The sequence below is a fragment of the Sabethes cyaneus genome, chromosome 1 (assembly GCF_943734655.1).
Source record: "Sabethes cyaneus chromosome 1, idSabCyanKW18_F2, whole genome shotgun sequence".
Lineage (NCBI taxonomy): Eukaryota > Metazoa > Arthropoda > Insecta > Diptera > Culicidae > Sabethes > Sabethes cyaneus.
The window spans coordinates 141,396,790-141,419,175 of record NC_071353.1 but is presented as its reverse complement, the minus strand read 5'-3'; the positions used below and the strand labels follow the sequence as shown (position 1 = coordinate 141,419,175).

Genomic DNA, 22,386 nt, shown 5'->3' with positions numbered 1-22,386 from the left:
TCCTGTGGTTCAAAGTTAGCTCCTAAACAATTCATGCTATACATGGCGACCGTAACAAGACTCAAACCTGCTATCCATGGTAACTATTTTCGCTGATTTAAGCTGCTCCGTTTATAATAATTCTTTAATACCATTTAAAACGTATTTCGCACTAACTTAAATTTCTTTCTTTAATTAAAATTCTTTTTTTCAGTAGGTATTCCATAAGTAAAACTTTTAAAGAATTTAAATAAAGCTCTCAACACAGACTACAGTGTGTTTACTATGAACTGACCCAAATAAATTGGAGAAATTTAAAAAATGACAGGGTGAACACTTTATTTTGCCTATCAGCGTAATTTTTACAGAAAAATATTGGATTAAAGCTAAATTTTTCTTATACTTTGTAGCGAAACCATGGATTTTTTAAATGTTTTCATGGTTTGAAGGCTATTCGTTTTTTTATTTGTTAATTTTGATTACATTTGCAAAGTTTTTAGTTCATTTTGATAATTCATTTTCCATTTTTCCACTTCTTTTAATGATTTACATAGTTGTGTTGTGTAAAATTCCATTGAACAAAAAACCCTCTTCAAAAGCAGAGTCTGAAAAATTACAAAAAAGTTAATTCTGAGTTCATTATTAACCATAATAAAGACATTCTGGACACTCTGGAATCATTTTGTTCGAGTGAATTTTACGCTTTGGAACGGGAACTTCAAAGAAAAGGAAGTCTGCCCTATTTATCTAATGGGAGGAGAAAATTCAAAGTTTTGCACAAGTCTGCCGTTTTTATTGCACAATTTTTTTCCTTTGCTATCAGGGCAGTTTGACTTAACTGTCACCGGCGAGGCATGATTGTGTCATTTCTTTCAACATTCTTTCAAGAGAGTAGTCGTCTATCGTAAAAAAAGCTGTTGTTGTTAGCTTCTTGAAGCGAAATTTCAAAAGTCAAATGAAAGTAGCATTTTGCTGGGCTCTGAAAACAGTTATTTGCACCTTGTTAACTACTGGTGCCTATGTCTAGGAAAATAAGTGCACCTCAATCAGTTTATAATGGATTTTTGATTACAATTATTGCGAATGGATCACTACTTTGCGCAGGGCAGCTCTGACCGGCAGGCAGAAACAAAACGATTTGCACCGAAATAGATGTTTTTTTCTTCTCTGCTGCAATGCAATGCAATGCAGTACAATTTGCTGGCCGTGCCAGCACATAATTCAGATGTTCGGCGTAAATTGAAACCTCGGCGGTACTGCTCAAGTAGCGCACAATCAGCAGTGCAAAAATAATAAGAAAATACTGGCCTATACAGTAGGTAGTTAGGTACTTGCGGAGAATTTTGTCTCGAATGCAAGACAGCTTTAATAGCATCAATAAAAGCTTGAGTAGAGTAGTAGCCTGAGCAGAGCAGCAGCGATGACGACCCGAGGATTAGCGGTTGCTGGCGGATGTTGGACAAACGCGTGCGCCCGCTGAATCTCGCTGTTGTTGCTGTTGCTGTTGTTGCTACAAGGTCAATTTGGTAACGAAATGGCAATTGACCCGAACTTGATCGTGAAATGCTTCACCACAATAATGATGGATGACAGCATTTCCTTCTCCACCGCACCCGTACGTCTGTCTGCTGGTTTTTTTTATCATGGAAGCATTTTATTTCCAGCCCATGTTAATAACTGCGTGATACAACTAATGTAACTATAATTGGCTATAAACTATTTGGTACATCGTTTTGAACACGCTTCGGAGCGAATGAATTTCTGTTATTGAGCGTGATTTTTCAGGAAGTTCAGCGCACAGGTTGTGTTATCCAAGTCCCCGACCTATAGAGTGTTGTTGGTTGGTTGGTTGGTGCATCGTCACTTTTGAACGCTCCCGATGTTAGTTTTTCGAGACAATGTAGAAATGCTGTACTGGGGTTAGCTAATAAGTGAAAGGACGCCAATCGACGACGACGGGCGAAAGCACGAAAACCGGCTTAGAAAGAAACCTGCCCGGGCTCCAGCCAGCCAGCGTCTCCGTCGGAGCAGAAGACAACGGAGGCCTATTCCTCGGGGGGTGCACGTGGAAGCACGTATGTGTGTGCGGTAAGACTAATAATTTACGTCATCCGGTTTGCCGCTCCACTGAAACAAACCAAGCATGGCGGCGGCGATGTGGAGACTTACTACAGCGGGGATGGGGATGGGTTGGCTGCGAATTTCAAATACAGTTCGATCGCTGGAGATTGCAATGGAATTTGGTGATGCCGGAAATTGCACTTTAGTTTTTCTAATGTTTTTTCATGCCGATTTTGTAATGAATCAATACAGATAGATAGTGAATGACTAACCCGGATTGCGCAATCACGTACGGGTTGACATTCAACGGGTTTGAAGCAGTAAATCATTCTCTAGAACGAGCTAACCTTATCGATAAAACAACAACATTCCTGGAAGGATTAGCAGAAACGCACACCAGCAACTGCCAATTGACTGCACAATGCTTGAACTGCTGATATACATTGTTTGCACTACCCAAAGCAGGTGATTGCAACCGTGCTTGTACTGCGCGTTATTTTCTTTGTAGGAGCAAAAATATTCTCGCTCTACGTTTCCCTCCCAATCACTGCTTTATTCTGTACTTGTGCCTTAAGAAGCATACCACAGATTGAATCCACCGCACCGTTGCATAACTAGAAGCAAAAAGCCTTCATCACACTTCAGCGACGGTTTTATTTTCTGGCTCAATTGCAAACTATCTAGGTTACACTGTAGGTATGCAATATCGGCGCTGCTCTGCTCTGCACTTTCCCCACACAATCTCCGGCTCGAAAGACGAATCGGGTAAATACTCCCTTTGGAACCCGCGCGTGCTGTTGCTTGCCACCACCCGAAGGACCCACCTAGAGGAGATCCCAGAGGCTCTCAGCAACAAAAAAAAAAGTGTTGAACAAAAATTTCCCGTTGCATTATACGGTTTAGTGAAATAAGCTCTTTATTTGCATTGAATGTGTGCCCGATTGCATGCTCGCTGCACGTATTAGGCGTAGGCAGCGCACTAGAAGCAATTAACATTGAATGAGTGTAGAACACGACAGTGCAGTGCACTGGTGGAGGGTTACAAGAGAGGTTTGGGGGCAGCGGAACGAACGGGAAATAGGACGGCAGGCGGCAGAAGCGTAGCAAACGAACGACGACGATGACGACGGGAGACTTCCATGCTGAGCTACTACTGAGCAGCATTGTAGCATTCGATTCCCGCAGTTATGACCGATGTTCTCATATCGGACAGGCTGTTCTACACACAGCTACAATGCTCATGTAATTGAAATATGTAGTGGAATTAGAGTAACACTACTAAATCAAAGGAATGGCAATTTGTCTTAATTTCATCGTGTTTTCTTGACTTTTGTTAGTTAATCGGATTATAGTCGGAGGAATCTTCCGAGTCAGTGCACCTGCGGTTGGTTAGCAACTGTGAATACGATTTTTAAAATCTAAATTTTTTTGGCGTGAGAAATAAAATGCTTACTAGACGAATAGCGGCTTTTTTGTTGGTGGATTTAAGCAATTAAATTGTTTGTTGGACGGTAGAGAAACTTGCACTAGCTTACGTTTAAGATGGCACTGTTCCACATAGTTGTAACATTCGAAATATTGCACTTCCTGAGTTACTTTGTCTACATTGTACAATCCATCAGGTTATACCCAAGGTATGGACTGAGGAAGAACTAGCTGCGAACTGACTGGAAAGTCTCATTTACTCTCCCGCATCCTGTTTCACCGACTGAGGCCGTTGCATGAAACCTTTGTAGGCGAGTACCAGTACGGTTTATAGACTTCAAGGCGGCATACGATTCAGTTAAACGAAATGGATGTGGCGGATTATGCTTGAATTTGGTCTTCCAACAAAACTGACTAGGCTAATACGTGCTACCCTTAATGGTACAAAATCAATCGTCAGAACTGCAACACGTTTGTGACGTTAGATGCTTTAAGGCAAGGCGACGAGCTATCGAATTTGTTATTCAACAGTGCATTGGAAGGTTGCATTGCTAGGGCAAAGGGCAGGCGTGCAGAGAAGCATCATCATAAAGTCTCACATGTTCCTAGGGTTCGCAGCTGACATCGCAACGCATCGGTGTTACGGTTAACATGTGAGATGTGGAAGAGGCGTACAACTACAAGCATCTTAAAGAGGAAGCTGCGAGGATAGAACTTGTCATAAACTCGGCTAAACGAAGTATATCATGGCTGGTAGAAAGCGTGGTAACCCTTCGGGTGTTGGAACTGTGGTGGTGATAGATAGAGATACTTTTGAAGTGGTCGACGAATATCTTTACCTTGGTACGTTAGTCACATGTGACAACAACGTGAGCCGTGGAGTAAAAATGCGGATAGCGGCTGCCAACAGGGTTTTCCACGGATTACGTAGCCAGCTGAGGTCCCTTAGCCTGCCAACTCCGTACAAAACTCGTACTCTATGACCACGGAGCGTGGACGTTGCAAGAGAGCGACCGACGAGTTCTTGGCAGCATTGAGCGTAAGATTCTGCGATCATTTCTGGCGGCATATTGCACGAAGGAGTATGGCACAGGCGTATGAATCATGAAATATACCAAGAGTACAAAGATGCAGGTATTGTGAAGCGACTAAAACACGGCAGGTTACAATGGGGTGAACCCGACAGAGGCCGACGACTTCGAGGCAGATCCCGTACCCGTTGGATGAGCGCTGTTGACGTGGATGCTAGTGCAGCGGCCAGCGGGTGTTAGGGGCGATTGGATAGCGGCAGCCTAAGATCGAGAAATGTGGAGACGTCTCCTGAATTTGGATTCAATGGATTCGATAAGCGGATTGCCGTCGAAAAAGTGAAATAAGTAATAACTAATCTATACCTATAAAAATGGATTTCTGTCTGTCTGTCTGTCTTTCCCTATGTTCCTTATAGAATCGAAAACTACTGAACCGATCGGCGTGAAAATTTGCATGTAGGGATTTTGGGGCCAGGGAAGGTTCTCTCGATGGCAAAAGACTCCTCCCCCACTAAAAGGGGGGGCTCTCATACAAATCTATGCCTATGAAAATGAATTTCTGTCTGCCCTATGTTCCTTATAGAATCGAAAATTACCAAACCGATCGGAGTGAAAATTTGCATGTAGGGGTTTTTGGTGCTAGGGAAGGGTCTTATGATGGTTAGAGATCCCTCCCCCCACTAAGAGGGGGGGCTCCCATACAAATGAAGCACAAATTTCCGCATAACTCGAGAACTAATCATGCAAATGGAACAAAATTTTACATGCGGGTGTTTTTGGAGACAAGAATTTTTTCTATGATTAATTAGGACCCATCTCCCGTTTTAGGAGAGGGGGCTCCCATACAAATGAAATACAAATTTCCTCATAACTCGAGAAGTAATCAAGCAAATGGAACCAAATTTGGCATTTGGCATTTTTTTACTGATGGTTTGAGACCCCTCACCCCTGTGGTAGGGGGATAAGGAAATACCATTTCCGTGAAATGGTACATTCCGCGTAAGGTTTTTCGCGAAATGTATTTATGTAAAATGCTTTATGGTCAACTGAGAATTGGTGTTCCGCAAAATGGTATTCGGCGAAATGGTTTGTAATGATGGCGAATATTTAAATGCTATCCGCCTCATTTTATCAGGCTAAGCAATGGGCGGAGTTGTTTTCTACTTTACTGTGAGGAAAATTTGCTTTAATTTGAAAATTAAAGCACCCATGAACTCCCCAGAAACTTGCAAAACTCAAGACAAAGGTCATCCGAAATTCACGATTTATGTACAACACAGTTTAATTTGTGGCAAGATGAAGTTTGTCGGGTCAGCTAGTTTCATATAAAATGTTTACTGTTTGCTGTTCTGTTTAAATGTTTGAACTTGAACTTATCAACAAAAAGGAACCATGACTCCATCCATTCCATGAACCATCCCTTTTCTTGCAAGAAATCTCCGTTTCCTTGCAGGTACAAAGAGAACACTATGCGTCCCTATTACTTTATCGGTCCTCCAACGTTTTTGATGTTTAGAAGAAAATTTAGGCTTCAGTCTAATATTTCTTCCGAAAAGCTGACTAAAATACGTTTCATTTGATACCAAAATCGTTTCGAACGTGTTAGCGGTTTTAAAATTATGAATTTTTGAAAATGCAAAAATGAAAAAAATGATGGTTTTTGGGGGACCACCAAAGCTCAGAAGGAGGTACAGCCCGAGGGGTAAGACACTTCATAATATTATCATATATTAATATATTAGGCCCTATTAAAGCCCTATAAATATATACCTTTACAGGGCTTTTGATTATATTTATGGGTGGGAACAGTAAATATATAAAAGTAATATATTTTCGACAGTGTCTTGCCCCTCGGTACAGCCTAAGCGATGAAATGACAAAATTCTAAACAAAAGCTAATCAACTTTTTTGACGTAGGACTACGTCTTACAGCAAGGTTTGGGATAGCGTGTCATTCCAAAAAATCGGAAAATGCAAGCGTCGCGAAAAATGAAAGATTTTGATCGCTAGTAGCTTAACGGTTTCCAGATTCGATCGATATTTTTACGCCAATCGATCGAAAAATCTTCTACGCATACACACTAGTAATGAAACCAACTGATTCTAAAGTACGTATTATTGAAAAATTGAAAATAATGAAGCATTGTCCAACTGGAAATCCTCGCTTCGTGATTGGTTGGAAGAATCTTTACGATGATCTAAACCTATACCAATTTGATATCTGTGCTTGGGAAGTAAGCCAAAACAACTGACAAAGTTTACTCGTCTCAACAAGATTTCTTAACACCGCGATTTAACCTACACCATTTTGATGTCCTTGCTTGGGAAATGCGCCAGAAAAAGTAACAAATCCCCCTCGTGCCAACAAATTTCTTTCGAACGCGTTTAAACATAGTCCAATTTGATGTCTGTGTTAGGGAAGTATGCCAGAAAAAAGGACTAAAGCCCATTATCTCGACAGATTGCAATTTTTTTTACGGCGAGACGTTTAAACCTAGGCAAATTTGATATCTGTGTTGGAAAAGTGCGCTACAGCTGTAGTGTTCGGTTATAATTTAATTCTGTATGGATGCGCAAGTTTGCGTTGCATTGTTAGTGTAGTGAAAAGATGTGCAGTTGATAAAATGGGATTGAATTGTTAAAATCCCTTCAACGTGGTGGAACGGTTGGTAATAAAAACAATCTTTAATATCTGTAAGTTTGCAGGAAAGCAATAGTTTGCGCTCTTGATTTTGTTAAATTGTTTCCGAATGCACATAGAAATAACTCTGGAATAAAAATGCTAAAGCACCTAGATAAAATAAATACAAAAAACCGGCACGGCTTACATCGCCGAAAATAGTTTGCCCATACCACAGATTCGGGTCTTGTCACGGTCGTCATGTTATGCACCACAATGTATGGGGGTTAGCTTTGCAGAACTGGATTTGCTTTTTATTTTATGACTAGTCAGTAAAGGAACATGTGTTTCAGTGTTTAAATATAGAACAAAATAAGTGTTTTCTTTTTCGTCAATTGCTAATCTTGTAACGTTTTATCTTTACTGAAACAATTGTCAATTTAGATAAAAATAATATTTAAGGAAAATTGAGTGGAAAGTAAAACAAAAGTTTTTCCGATGCTAAACAAAATTTTGACAAAATAACGTTAACGAAATTCATTTTTGCAGCAGTATCGGATCACCAATAGCTGCCGCTCGGTCATCAAACCCCAACACTGTGGGTTTTTGCTATCGTTACGAGTGAAATCGGTTGCGGAACACGGAGATATTTCATTTCGACAGGGGCGGTGAGGCACGGCGACTATCAGAAGGAAAATAAAACGGCCATTTTCAGGGCCAATATATATTTCATTAAAGAGTTGTGAATTAAATTTTGGTTATTTGGTTGTTTCCTGCCGACTAATAACATGCTATCATGTATGAATTCCAGAGAAATAGGAAGTAGCTAAACGGTAATACGAGACACAGCATGACAAATTTCTTTTGATGTGACGTGAAAAAGTTATTTTAAGCTAAAACATATTTATACAGTCTATCGGAATCCTACCCTACGTTAACCCTCGGATCGTATCTCGGGCAACCACTTCACTTTTATGGGCTCTTTTTTACTAGATGAGGTATCAGCAGGTAGATGCTCATTAGACTGCAGTGCCTCAACGAAACAGAATTCGAAAAAGTAGTGTAAAATGCAACTGTAGAGTTGATTATTATCTACATTATTGTTGAAGAAAGTATAGTTCTATCTTTTGTATTTACGGCGCTATAGGGCTGCTACCCCGTTGGTAGCAAAAAGAGCGCGCAATTGGCTACCAACGGGGTAGCAAACGCACAGCGCCGTAAATACAAAAGATAAAACTATACTTTCTTTAACAATAATGTAGATAATAATTAGCTCTACAATTGCCCTTTACACTACTTTTTCGAATTCTGTTTAGTTGAGGCGCTGTAGTCAAAAGAGCATCTGCTGAGCAAAAAATCGTGAAAGAAGTCAAAGGCTTTAACTCACCCTGCAGAAACTGGAGAAAGTCCGCTAGGCAAATAAAGTAACCCGAATTTTCGCTTTATTTGTCTTTTGCAGTAGTTTATTGCGTAATTTTGTGCTGAACGAGTCGATTACAAAGTTGTAATTTAAACGCAATTTTGTCCATGTAAATTTAATAAATGTTTCGCTCATGGTGAAGTACTGATATTATTGGCATATTTATGTCCTTCCATAGCAGTGAATAACTGCGTTGATTATTCAGCGAAAACAGGGCAATTCGGCAGCCCGGGGGCAGTGTAGTTTGTTTTTATTTCAGCTCATGTGAGATACCTTTTAGTGTGGGTGTACGAGTTTTGTAAACGATTGAAAGCCTTACTGTCATTGCAGTGGTGGCAGGATCGCCGAATCGGATAAGGTATGTTTCTGAGGAGATCTTTGCTTCTCCGCCGCATCGCAAAGAAGCCAGAGAGCATTGCATCTGTCTTCTTGCTGAAGAGGATGCGTGGACCTAGCAGACAGCTAATAATCAAGGAAAACAATTTGGGGCGGAGAAAAACTTCTTCAACAGACTTCTGAAAGTTATAAAATAATATCAAAGGAATATTCTCCACACTAAAAATTTAAATATATTTACGTCTTTAATTTTCTCCACTTCGTAATGCTATAAAAACTCCACTCTCACATCAATAGCTCAAATGTACATACTGAGGTAGAGCACAGAACCTCGCTATACTCAAAACCTCATGCAAATTTCCAGTTCTTTTGGTTCTGAAAAGTAGAAAAGGACTCTCCCGCTGCCCCACGACTTTCAACGAGATACTGAACAAAATTGACAGAACAGAAACACTACCCGTACCCGAAAATCCTAATGTGAACATTTTCAAGGAGAGTTTCAGTTCAGTGGAATATAGAAACATTTTCATTACTTTCTCCTACCGTCCCTTCATCAATTGTAAAAGAATTACTGTTTCAAAAAATATTAATCATTGCATTTTATTAAATGCAAAAGCACCTAATCTTCGCAATGGTCGTATCAAAGAGGTTTCACAAAAAATTATCTTATCACAACGTTTTGACGTTTTTTTCTTTCACAACTATATTATCAAAAACGAATGATTCATAAAACAGAAGAAACTGGGAAAGTAATTCTACAATAGGCTGACGTAATTTCACCATCTGTCGCTAGGTTGACAGGTTCGATTTATTAAAATTCATTTTGGGGTGTACACTTTAGTTAACGATTGTATAATACAAATATATGTACAAAGACTCACATCGTAGTTTCGACTACCCATCGTAAGCTCGGAATGATTCGGTTGCTGATAACAATAGACACGGTCTAATCCAAGTAACAGTTTGAGTTTTATTACACACTTATAACGGATCTAATAACCAAAATTGGTCATAAAACCTTTAATAAGAATACAATAAAACTGGAACTACTACTTGAGAGCAGTGTTCTCGCCGTTAGTTGGACTTCATCATATTTACAAACCGACCTAACAGTATCGTTTTAGCGTCATCTAGTGTATCGACGGTTAAGCGCACGCGCAGCAATGTGTTAGTAACTTTCTACAGTTCTACAGTTCTGGCTTGGATGCCGGGGTTTGTGAAATGCTTCTCTCAGTACGGTTAAACAAAAATAAAAAAAAACTTCACAATTGGGTTTTTAATTACTTAAATCTAGTAGCGTCAATAGGTAACTATCAACTAGCCGCTCGATTCTGCAGGCGGCAGTGTAGAACAGATACAGTAGCCCTGAAGGAATCAGCAGCAGTAGTAGTGCTAGAAGAAGTAGGGAAACCAGCTGAGAGTTGTTGTTGCTGTTGTTGTCGTAGTGGTTGTTGTGCCGAAGGTGATGATGACGACTGGTGATCTTTGGAGTGCTAGTAGGGTTGCTGTTGTTGTTGTTGTTGTTTGTGCCAGGTCTGTTACATGCAGTGCCACTCATTGTGGAAGAGGTTCGTTCTGTAGTACCAGAATCGACCGGAATGGCATGGAGGATTTCGGTAAGATTGGAATATTTTGACTGTTCGGTGAGAGGACTTTCTGAGCAGACACTATCGGTAGAACTACAATCAGTATCGGATTTCGGCGTAAAATTACCGTTCACATCCTGGTTTCGAATAGAAAGCGAATCATTCTTACGAAGCAAGGTTACACGAGTAGTAGTAGTAGAATGAAAGCGATGATCATGCATTAAAATATGTATAATGAGTTAATACGGACAATTTATGCTACTATACTGATCTAGTACTACAATCACTACTCTTACAGCTAATGAATACATAGATTTTGGTACAATAGTTGGTTAAAATCTACAAAGCACCTGTACATAACATACATGCATTTATTAGCAAGCTTGTACGCCTATAGTAGTAGTAGAGTATGAAAAATCGAGGTTGAGGTTTTTGGTTGTGGTGGTGGTGGTTGTGGTTGTAGTGGTGCGGTGTATTTTCGTGTCGGTACTCGTACACATAATGATAGTGATGCTTGATTGTATTGGCAAGGAGTTTTTATAATCACTACTGGCCACTGGCAGCGACGAGCTGTCCGTGTGAGCGATGTACTACTGGGAAGAATCGATCGAAACCGACCATCCGCGCGAATGGTGGCTGAAATGCGAAATGGACGAGACAGACGGCGACCAAGAATCGGCCGACGCTCGTAATACTTACAATATTTCCAAATTTCTCATAGCTACGACGTTTCTTGGCTCGCTTCGTGGTATCAGTTTGTGGTGAAGCCACTGTGGACATTGGTTGTGTGTGTTACGGGTTTTTATTTTTCGGGGGATCAGTAGTTCAAGTCAACAATCAGACGTATCAGTAGTAGTAGTAGCGTACCGAGTGGGCGAGGAATTGAGAGAATAGAAAAAGTTCTTTAGCACAATACTTCCACACACTAGACTACAAAGAATATTACTTGGACTAGATTCTGCGCCCAGCACCTTGCGACTGCGCTTGATACGTTCCTCTTCGTTGGTGTGAAAGTAGTTGGAAGACTTCCTGGCAGTACCGGCCGTCGCAGTACCGGGAGTCACCGCTGCTGGTTCGTTCATGGTGGCCATTCGATTCGCGGCGAATCGACGCAGTTTCGCGAACTCTTCCATGCTGTTGATCTGCTGCTTTTGCTTGAACTCGGCGTAATCCAGCTTGGGGTGTTTGACGTGGGGGATTTCACCGCGGAACACTTCGCATATCTGTTCGAGGTAGTTCAACCACAGCTTCGAGTCGACCCCACCCAATGTCACCGACTCCTGGCCAGACATGACACGAGGAATTCCTACAGGAAGTTTTTTAGTTAGAAACACACTTAACATCCCGTATTGCGGGAGCGAAACGCGCGACACTTACCAAGATGATCCTCCAGAATCGAAAACGCGTGCTCGTTGCAGTCCTCGGGCGTGCATATTTCGAGCTCCTCGAGATTAACCAGATCCGGTCGATAGCGGTTGATCAACGTACACAGAACGCGCCCGTTGATGAAGCACTGTGCCGCATCGGTGAGATCTTGTACGAAAGCGCTGTCTTTGAGCTGCGATTTGACCCACCGCAGAAGTACGGTACCCAGCGGAACGGTGTCGTTGGTGCGCCGCTTGCGTTTGGTGATAGATACTTCCGGACCGGCCGTAAGCGAATTGCTGTCCAGGAACGTCTGTTCCAGCAGCGTGGGATCGTCGGTGTCCAGTAGATGCTTTACCTGGATCATGTTAACCGAAGATTTGTTCAGGTTCGGATACCTGGTACTTGGATCAAGTGTGTAAGCTCCAATATCCCGATGCAGGTTCTCCGGAGTGGTTTGCGCTAGAAGCCGGTAGATGGATTCGCGTTGTGCTAGCACCGCTAGAAGGCTGTTCTTAGAGTTTGAGAAAAGCTTTATTGCGTACGCTGCATCCATACTGGAGAGGAAACCTCGAGCACAACCGGATCCTGTTGGCCAAAACGGTTCCAGCAGACTGTCACCAACCAAACAGGACAGCAGCCGATAGTTCTTTCGAACGGTAAGCTTGCACGAATTGTCTGCCGCAAACATGGAGGTGAAATCGAACATCGCTACGTCCGGTTTGCCGTAGTGATTGACTGCAAACTCCAGGTTCGGCATCTGATATTTGGTGGAGAAATCGGCCGCTTCGCGGGCATAGTCCAACAGCTTGGACGTGTCTACGTTTGCCGACGAGAGCAGCTCGGCCGGGTCGGCATAGTCCTGAATTATTACACCCTTGTCCAGAAGGCTGTGTTTTTTCGCTGTCATCACAAAATAGTGCGTTTCGTCTTTGTAGTAGACAATGTTCTCTAAATCTATGCCCGTGGTTTGGTACAGCTCTTTGAAGAACGATTGATTGAATATGAATGCCACGCCGCTGATTTCCTCCACTTTGGCTTCCGCTTCGGTTTTCTTGTTGATGAAGTTGGCAGTGATGGCGATCGCTAGCTTGCCGCGGAACTCTTTTCGCTTGAAACCTTCCAGCGTGTTTCGCTTGCCGTCGGCACCGATTAGTACATCGAATTCGTAGTGTGATACGGCGTGGTCTTCCGGTGAGACGGCCGCGCGCCATCCGCAGCCGTCCTTCGGTTCGATCTCGCGGATGAACGACACACCCTCGTGAATCTCAACGCCCAGCAGGAGGGCCACTTTGAGCAGAATGCACTGCAGCTGCCGAATCGAGATGTGGTCGATGGAACCGGCACAGAACTTACCGTAAAATTTCTTCGCTCCAAGCGCCTTGAGATCGGTGATTAGAAATGGCCACAGATGTAGTACGTTATTTCTAGTAATCCTATCACGCTTTTCAACAACAACCTATAGGGAAGAAGTTTGAACAAAACAAGCGAACAAATTTCGGGAATCAATATCCGGTGCGAGGGATTGACAGGTCAGAGAGGTTGAGAGGCGCATCGACTTACCACTTTGGCACCGAGCAGCTGCGCTTCGATTGCCGTGCGCAGACCGCAGGGTCCGGCGCCGATGACTAGAACACGGGTGCCGCTGGCGGCAGTGCCTTTGTTGTACACGCGATGCGAGGCGCGAGCATCGAACTTTTTCCACAGCGCCTGCGCCTTCCAGTTGCGAATTTTCGCCTTGAATTTGGGATAGAACTCGTTCAACGGACCGGGCCGCAGGCCCAGGATATCACACATGTTTCGGTACAGACCGAGTATCTGTCGCATTGTGGTCGCGGCGCAGAAATGGTCGAACATTTCCGCGGCCAGCGAAGCTGCCTCGTGTTCACTGATGGCGGGATTCATTCTGAAAATAGACGAGAAGCAGACGGTGACATTAGAGTAGGTGTGTTAGTTTTAAAACAAATCTATCATTATATTGTATTATGTGAGAAATGACAATTTTTAGAATTATTACACTTCGTTACATTATTCTTCCAAAAGGGGGGCGGTGTAAAATTAACAGCTAAATAAACAGTCCATAGCCTAACTGTACAAAAAGTTTCGAGACGTATCGCATGGCGGAGCAGCTGGAGATATAGATGTAAGGTGCAAAGCAAAGGCTTGAATATGACGTTTTTGAGACTTAACCCTTCTTTATCGACAGACTATCCAACCGATTATTATTAAGGTACACGAAAATTACAGACTACAGGACAATTAGGTTCAGTGAGCGGTCGGACAAGCAATAGGAACTAAATAGGGTTCAGAGATTCGATATAATCTCACCCTAACAAAATTTTCCCTAATAACGATGGAAGGTGATTCGAGTTTTGTGGGACTTATTGTCGACAACCTAGGCGAGGATTTGAGGACGGTGAATGGAAACTGGGTACTTGGAGCTGCAAATCACTAAATGCCCTAGATAGGGACCAGAATGTCGTAGATTACGCGAGGAAAATTCCTATATTTCTAGTATTTATCAACTCAAACCAATTTAATCGTTGGAGAGAAACCATTGGAATCTTAGTGAATACCTGCGATCATTCGCCAACGAGCACCAACCTGATCAGGAAGATTTTTTTTATAACGGTAGTGCTTTCTACATTTCAAAGTATGCTGAAATAAGCTAATAAGCTAATATGAGAAGCTAATACAATATGGCAGGCTGCAGAGGGCTGGGCACGTGCCCGACGGAAGAGTAGCCAAAACTATTTTCAGTAGAGAACCAAGAAGAGGCCGTAGATTTCGTGGCAGACTCCACACTCGATGGACGTGCGCTGTCGAGAACGATGCGCGTTCAGCTGGTGTTCGAGGGAGTTAGAGAACGGTAGCCCAGGACCGGCCGTACTGGAGGACCATCATCTGTTCGGCGGAGGATCGATAACGGACGTTCACCACTTGAGTAAAGTGAAGTTAGTAAGTCTTTTCAACAGACGAAGGAAATGGTAGAAGAATATAATGAAACATGTGTCTGTTCTATAGTAACACTAAGTCAGGACAAAACGTGAAGGGAAAAGAGCAGAAAGTTAGGAAGATCATTGAAGTAACACTTATAGGTTCGTAGTTCGTCCTTTTTGCCAAACTGGAAAATCTGCCGGTTGAAGTAAGCCACCGTTTTTTCGTCTGTTCAAATGTCTGACTTCATTAGAAAGTTAATGCAAAAACATGAGATTCATTGGGAGGATTTTATCTTTTTCGAACTATAATGCAAATTAAAAAAGTCACACAAAATAGCTGAAACAAAGTTAATAGAGCAGAATCAAATTGATCCTTATTTGTAAAAGAACGATATATTATATTTGAAAAATGAAAACTATGGAAACAAACAAAAATATGCGAGGGGTCAAAGGTCTCAGCTTTGCATTGCACAAAAAAAGCAATTAAACAGAAAACCCACTTTTACTCTAAATCTTCATCTATCTCTACTTCTAGATTCTGCTAAGATGCTGAAAGAAACTTCGGTTAAAATAAAAAGACTACATGTATTTGCAAGAAACAATTGGTGAATGACAATATTTAGAATAATTTCACTACGTTACATTGTTCTCCCAAAAGGTGGTCGGTGTATCGTACATTTCAGTGAATCATACAAATAAAGCAAACAAACAGCTGTATGGATAATGGATAGCAAAAAGGAGTCAAATCCTCAAATCCATCTATTGTGCTGTCATACCGCTACAACACGTGATATTTTTGGTAGTGAAATAGTAGCTGCATCGATTCACTCGCGGGACTTCAAGTCCAACGACCGTGTTGCTGCATTACTGCAGGAGAAATTGGATGTAATTCACGATGCTTCAACTACACTTCGCAGCCGTTAAGCAACAAAACCCCGAGTAGAGTTATACTGGTGTGGGTGAATTACAGCCACTTAACAAGATGCATCAAGCTATTGAATCTCCGGTTCTTGGATTCAGTTAGTAGTAGGAGGGCTGCACAGCAAGGAAGCTTGCAGTGTCCGAGAATGTATTCATCCCAACAAGCGCTCAGTTTGTGGTTAGAAAATTCGCCTGTGAACGCAAACCTCGGACTACGCAGCCAAATTTGGGTTGTACAGCTGTAACCAGCAAGCAATCACCAGAGACAGAATCCAGCTAGTCCGCTGACAGTTCGTTTCGTTCATTCGCACGTCGTAATGGAACCTTCGTATGATAATCGGGCTATTCAGCGCCAATTCGCGTGTAATGAACGGACCACTCGTCGCCAATTCGTGTGTGATATTCGGACCACTCAACGCTAATTCGGCTGCGATAATCGGGCCACTCAATGCCAATTGTGGTATGATAATCGGGTCACTCAACCCTAATTCGGGTATGATAATCGTGCTACTCAGCGCCATTTTGGTTGTGATAATCGGGCCACTCAGCGCCAATTCGAGTGTGATAATCGGGCCATTCAGCGCCAATTCGGGTCAGATAATCGGGACTCAGCGCCATTTCGGGCGTGATAATCGGGCCACTCAGCGCCAATTCTAGTGTGATAATCGAAGCACTCAGCGCCAATTTGGATGTTATAATCGGGCCATTCAACGCCAATTCGGGTGCGAAAATCGGGCCATTCAGGCCCAATTCGTGAATAATGATCGGACCACTCATTGCCAATTCGGGTGAGATAATTGGACCACTAAGCGCCATTTCGTGAATAATAATCGGACCACTCATTGCCAATTCGGGTGCGATAATCGGGACACTCAACTATAATAATTGGCCTACTCAATGCCAATTCGTGTGTGATAATCAAGCCACTCAGCGCCAATTTGGGTGAGATAATCGAGCCACTCAGCGCCAATTTGGGTGAGATAATCGGGCCACTCATCGCCAGTTCGGGTGTGATAATCGGGCCACTCATCGCCAGTTCAGGTGTGATAATCGGGCCATTCAGTGCCAATTCGGGTAAGATAATTGGGCTACTAAGCGCCAATTCGTGAATAATAATCGGACCACTCATTGCCAATTCGGGTGAGATAATCGGGTCACTCAGCGCCAATTGGCGAGTGACAATCGAGGCACTCAGCGCCAATTTGGGTATAATAATCGGGCCACTCAGTACCAATTTGGGTGAGATAATCGGGCCACTCAACACCAATTCGTATATAATAATCGGACCACTCAGCGCCAATTGAGGTATAATAATCGGGCCACTCAGCGCCAATTCGTGTATAATAATTCGATCACTCAACGCTAATTCGGGTGCGATAATCGGGACACTCAGCTATAATAATCGGACCACTCAACGCCAATTCGGGTGCGATAATCGGGCAACTCAGCGCTAATTTTTGAGAACAGGTCTAAATGCGATATTCGGGCCACTCAGCGCCAATTTGCAAGACGACAGGTTCAGTTGTAACCGGCCACACAGCACTTATTTTTGAGGACACTGGGTCCAGATGCAATATTTAGACTGACATTGCAAAAAACCACGAACATTGGATGCTAGACGACAGTGCAACGAAAGCGGTTCTCTTCAACCTCACCGGAGCACCAGGAACAGAAGGCCCAGCATGGTAAGATGGCTCGAGTAAGTCAAAAGCGATTAGCGAGTTCTGAGATGTCTGGGTAACTGGCGATTAAAGTCTTCTATAATCAGCAGAAATGGAACTGACCAAACTGTGCCATACGCAAATTACCAAATACCAGCCAAGTAATTTACACAAGTGTTGAAAGTACAACGTGTCACTCGTAACATTTTCATCTACTACAAGACAGTAAATGATTCAGTCGAACGAAAACGGCTACGGCAGATCGTGTGACGTGCATATTTCGGGAACACATCACACAAAACTAACACAAAACTTTACTAGGGTGTAGAACTAGGGTGTATCTAATTGCGGTTTCAGAAACGCCTAGAATACTAATAACAAACAACACAGAACCGAGTTAAACGAACAACACAACTTTTCGACACAGCATGAGCCATGCTCAAGTGATGTAAGGTAAAGAAATTACAAGACAAACTTAAACTTAAATTTTATCGAAAAAATTACGTTAGTTTTTAAGATAACACAAATCCAGTTATATGTTTCACCACAAATATACACTTGACCCATTCCTTCAAGTGCAACACGGATTAAGACTAATACTTTAGCGATAATTGGCTTTAGGTTAACCTTCCGAGCAACTAATTACGGTTACACTAGTACACCACTTTCCTCTTGTCAGTAACTTCCCGAATAAGGCGATAAGCTAGGTGGTTTACTTCTTGCTGTTCTTGTTTTGTTTACACGAAGCAAGCCGTAATACGTTCCGGCTGCTAAAGGGTTACGGTTCTGCCCGTGGCCGAATTCAACATTTGCGCTACTAAATAACACCTACTCACGATCACGCGTCAAACGCGACTGACTGGTGCCGAGTCCTCCCACCCACAAAGGAGGTCCCCATAAGGCATCACACACTCTTCGCAAGAATTAGTCACTGAAAAAAACGTTCACTTTCAGTGCCGCCGCGCCGGTAGATATGAAAATTGCAACCGGAGGACGATGACAACAACGACAACGACGCTTGACGAAACTGTTTGCTTTTCAACACACTTTTGACCAATGGATGATGAATGAGCACCGCTGAGTACTACACTGCTGTGGGGTCACTAACATATGAAACCATCGACTACGACTGCGGCTTACGAACGTAAACGAGCCGAGTGACCTCAGATGGTCATAACGGAGCTTTATGTTCGCTTAAAAGTCGTGAGTACATATAAAACACCGCACAGCACACCGTTGTTTATCTAAAACAACATCAACAAATAACAACATCAACCGACACTACTGAATGGCAAGTGACAAATATAAAAAAAAGCTTTTCCCCTTCGCTGATTCAGCAGCTGCCACCGCCATGTAACCAATACCACACCACGAATATCATAAAAATTCAAACCTTATCTGAGAAACCACTCTGCGCCCATTCAGCCAGCCACCCTCTCGACCGGCACCGCAAGAGGCACACCAAGCCTTGACGGGTTTTTTATCCGTCATGAGTGCGGCGGCCGCTTTCGTTTGGACTTTTGACCATATTTAGCAAGCAAATCGTAGTCGATTGCAATACCTAGCTTTGTCGTGCAATAAAACACCCAGAAAGGTGTGACGACCGTGGCCGTGAGACATCGCAACAGCGCAACTTCCCCAACCAACCAACTTGATGAAGCGACAACGCTATTATTGTTCCACGACCATGCGTCCATACGTGCGCAATGGCATTCGATGCCATCATCAGACATCAGCAGGGTAGGTTCATCTTCAGATCGAACGATTGTTTTCAAACTTACGATTTGCGTTTCTACAGGAAGTCCTTTAGATTAGAACACACGACTTAAAAATATACTTAACTTTTTTAAACTTTCCAAAAGCGCCCAGCTAGTGCTAGCGTCTTTCATCCAGAGGGGAACAACACCGATGGCCTCTTCTGTTGGGCTTATCTTTGCGGCCCGAGAAAGAAAAGATAAGTCCGGACACGTTTGCCGTATGGTGAAATGTTCGAACAACACCGCACCGTTGCGTGAACTGTGAAGGTGAAGCTCAACAGCAGCAGCAGCAGAAGCAGCTTATTATGACAGCTTTGTGGAGGATTGCGCATTGCGCGGCGCTTGCTTTGTGGTGTGGTGGCTCGTCGCTCTTCAACATTATTATCTGCGTTTGTTTATCAACAAAGAAGTAGGTACGCAGCAGCTGGCCCCACAAGCGGAAGTGATTTTGACACACCATCTGGAGAGTGAGTGGTGAAAAGTGAACGGGTGAGATTTGTGCGTTGGTATGTGTTGTCACGTGAGTTCAGGGACGCATAAGAAAATAAGCTTTTTATTGCGCATACAGATGTTGTAGTTGAGAAAGATTGAACTGGTAAGAAATTGATGGTGATGAATTGCACAGATAAAAATCTTATCGACGCTCATATTATTTAAAAAAAATTGCCCACTTTTTAAAGGGAAATATTGAATTGAAGAGGTAAAACGTAAACCATTTGATCTGCTTCTTCTTACTTTTTCTTGCTACTTTTCATTCCTATTTTTTCTTCTTTTTTTCTTGTATATTTTCTGCCTGCTTTTATTTTCCTTTTCTTTTGCCTTTTCTTCAGTCTTTCTAATGTTCTGTATCCCTTTTACTTATGTTTAACCTTTCACTTTTCTTTGTAAAACTACAAACGTTTTTTTTTCACGCTTCTTCTTGCACTTTTTTCTTTGCTTTTTCTTACTCGTCTTCTGCTTTCACTTCTATGTTTTCCTACCTTCCTACTTTTGCTTACTATTATTTTTCAATTTTTTTTTGCTACTGTTTCTTTATTAGTACTTTTTCTTCCTAATTTTTCTTAGTATTTTTACTACTTTTTCTTTTGACTCTTTCTGGATGCTTATGCTCTTACTTTTTCTAATAAGTTTTTCGATCATTTTTTTCTTCCTACTGTTTCTTCCTAAAACTTTGTCTAGTTCTTCTTTAATAAAAATACAAGAAACCAATCCGGGTGCATTCACACCTCTCACGCCGAGAACCCGGGTTCAAATCCCAACCCCGCAGAAGGCACCAATGACCCAAGCTGTTAAAGTGACTATAATAATAAAAAGATACTAGAAATATCGTCTTCGTATCGCCAACAGCGCTGGCATCTTCCTACTTCTCCTTGTTGCATTTTTGTCTTGCTTTTGCTTCCTACTTCTCATCTGTTTTAGTACCTGTTCTTCCTATTTCTTGCAATTTTTCTGTTACTTTTTACTTTTTCTTTTCTTTTTTTCTTCCTGCTCCTTTCTCTTTCTTCTGTTTCTTAGTACTTTTCGAACTATTTCTTCCTATTTATTCTTACTGCTTCATCTTTCTACATTTTCTTCTTACTTTTTTCATACTTTACCTTCTCCTTTTTAATTGTATACTACTTTTTCTTTCTATTTTTGCTGCCTACTTTTCTAATTATTTCCTCATTATTTTTTACTTTTGCTTCTTATACATACTTTTTATTCCGGCTTGTTCTTCTTACTTTTTCTCATTATGCTTTCTTCCCACTTTTTCTTACTATTTTTACTACTTTTCCCTCTCACTTTTTCTTGCGACTTGTTCGTCCTACTTTTATTTTTACTTTTTCTTCCTCCTTCCTGTTTCTACGTTTCCTGCTCTTTCTCCTGAATTTTTACCTGGTCTTCTTGCATTTTTTCCTGAAATTCATGTTTTTGTATCCCTTTTACTTATGTTTGTTCTCACACTTTTCTTTGTAAAGCTTTCAACGTTTTCTCTCACGCATTTTCTTGCGCTTATTATTGCATTTATTCTTATGCTTCTTCTTACTCTTCTCCTGCCTTTTGTTCCTACTCTTTAGCAGCTGTTTCTTCCTACGCTATTTTTTACATTTCTGCCTTTTTACATTCTGCATTCCTACGCTTCATCTGCGATGCTCGGTTACTATGTTTCATAATTTTAATTATTCTGCCCTTGATTCTTCCTACTTGATACTTGCTTCCTCCCTGATTCTTACGTTTCTTCTGCTCTTTATTCTTACGCTTTATCTTTTACCTTCTATATTCTTTCTTTCTGCATTTACGCTTAGTCCTTTATTCAACTTCTATGCTTACTTCTTCAAATTTTTCAAATTAGTATGCTTCGTCTGCTCTTGATTCTTAAGTTTTTTTGCTTTTATTCTTACGTTATTTCTGCTTTTCTGTTGCCTTTTCTGTATGCCTTTTTCTTTAAAGCTTTGTCTTCAGTTCAGGGAATCTTCTTTTATTTTCTTGTTTTTATTTCTTACACTTTTGAAATTCATATGCTTCTCCTTTCCATTTTCGCTATTTTTTCTTTTCCTTGCTCTTGTATCGTTCTTCCCCATTGTTCTTTTTTCTATTCGGTTTATGCAACCTTTTCTTACATCCACCTTTTTAGGTAATAATTATTCTTATAATGCTTAACTAAGATTCCTGTCGTTAAGCTCATCCTTCTAATGATTAGGATTTTCCTTTGCTCCTCTTTTTTCTTTAATTTCCATACGAATATCATCCTTCTTCTCCTCAAAACCCTCTTTCTCTTCTTCCTCTTTTGCTTTGCAATAACCAGTTTCGCTCGCAATCCTCCTCCGCTTTCTAATTCATGCTTCCCTTCAAATTCTTACTAATCGTTTTACTCTTTATTCCCCTTCTCCTTGTAACTTTTTTTCTCTTTCTAATTCCTTAACTGTCATTGGAGCGTATAGAGCGCAATATCTCTACAAATTTGCGTTAGTGAGAGGAAATGCTAATCACCTTACCGGGACTATAAGCTTTATCTTTGCCTGGTATTTGCTATCTGGTATTGTGAACCAGTTAGCAATATGTGATTACCGTGAGAGCTCCTAATTCTGCGCATTTTTCTTTATATAAGTATTTTTTAACATTGTGCATAACTATGTTCATTGCGTTATTTTTTATTATGTCTGTTGAATATTACGCCATTATTCACAAACGGGCCATAATATTTGAGAGCGAAATAATTTAACGTGAAACTGAAAGTATTTTATATGGTAGAAAACATCGTCGTTAACACCAACACAAAGATTGTCCTTGTAGAAAATCAACAAA

General features: G+C 41.6%; 1 protein-coding gene across 4 annotated transcripts in view; it reads right to left on the bottom strand.

Moving 5' to 3' along the window:
* Positions 1 to 22,386, bottom strand: part of LOC128742179 (F-actin-monooxygenase Mical) — a 158,038-nt gene that overhangs the window by 66,483 nt on the left and 69,169 nt on the right. For all 4 annotated transcript variants that reach the window (XM_053838450.1, XM_053838466.1, XM_053838441.1 and 1 more), the window contains exons 3-6: positions 13,387 to 13,729; positions 11,836 to 13,282; positions 11,405 to 11,764; positions 11,158 to 11,228 (exon numbers count right to left, since the gene is read on the bottom strand). In XM_053838450.1, the coding sequence (XP_053694425.1) occupies positions 11,158 to 11,228; positions 11,405 to 11,764; positions 11,836 to 13,282; positions 13,387 to 13,728 (2,220 nt within the window). In that variant the 5' untranslated portion in view covers position 13,729. The remainder of the gene's footprint in view (positions 1 to 11,157; positions 11,229 to 11,404; positions 11,765 to 11,835; positions 13,283 to 13,386; positions 13,730 to 22,386) is intronic.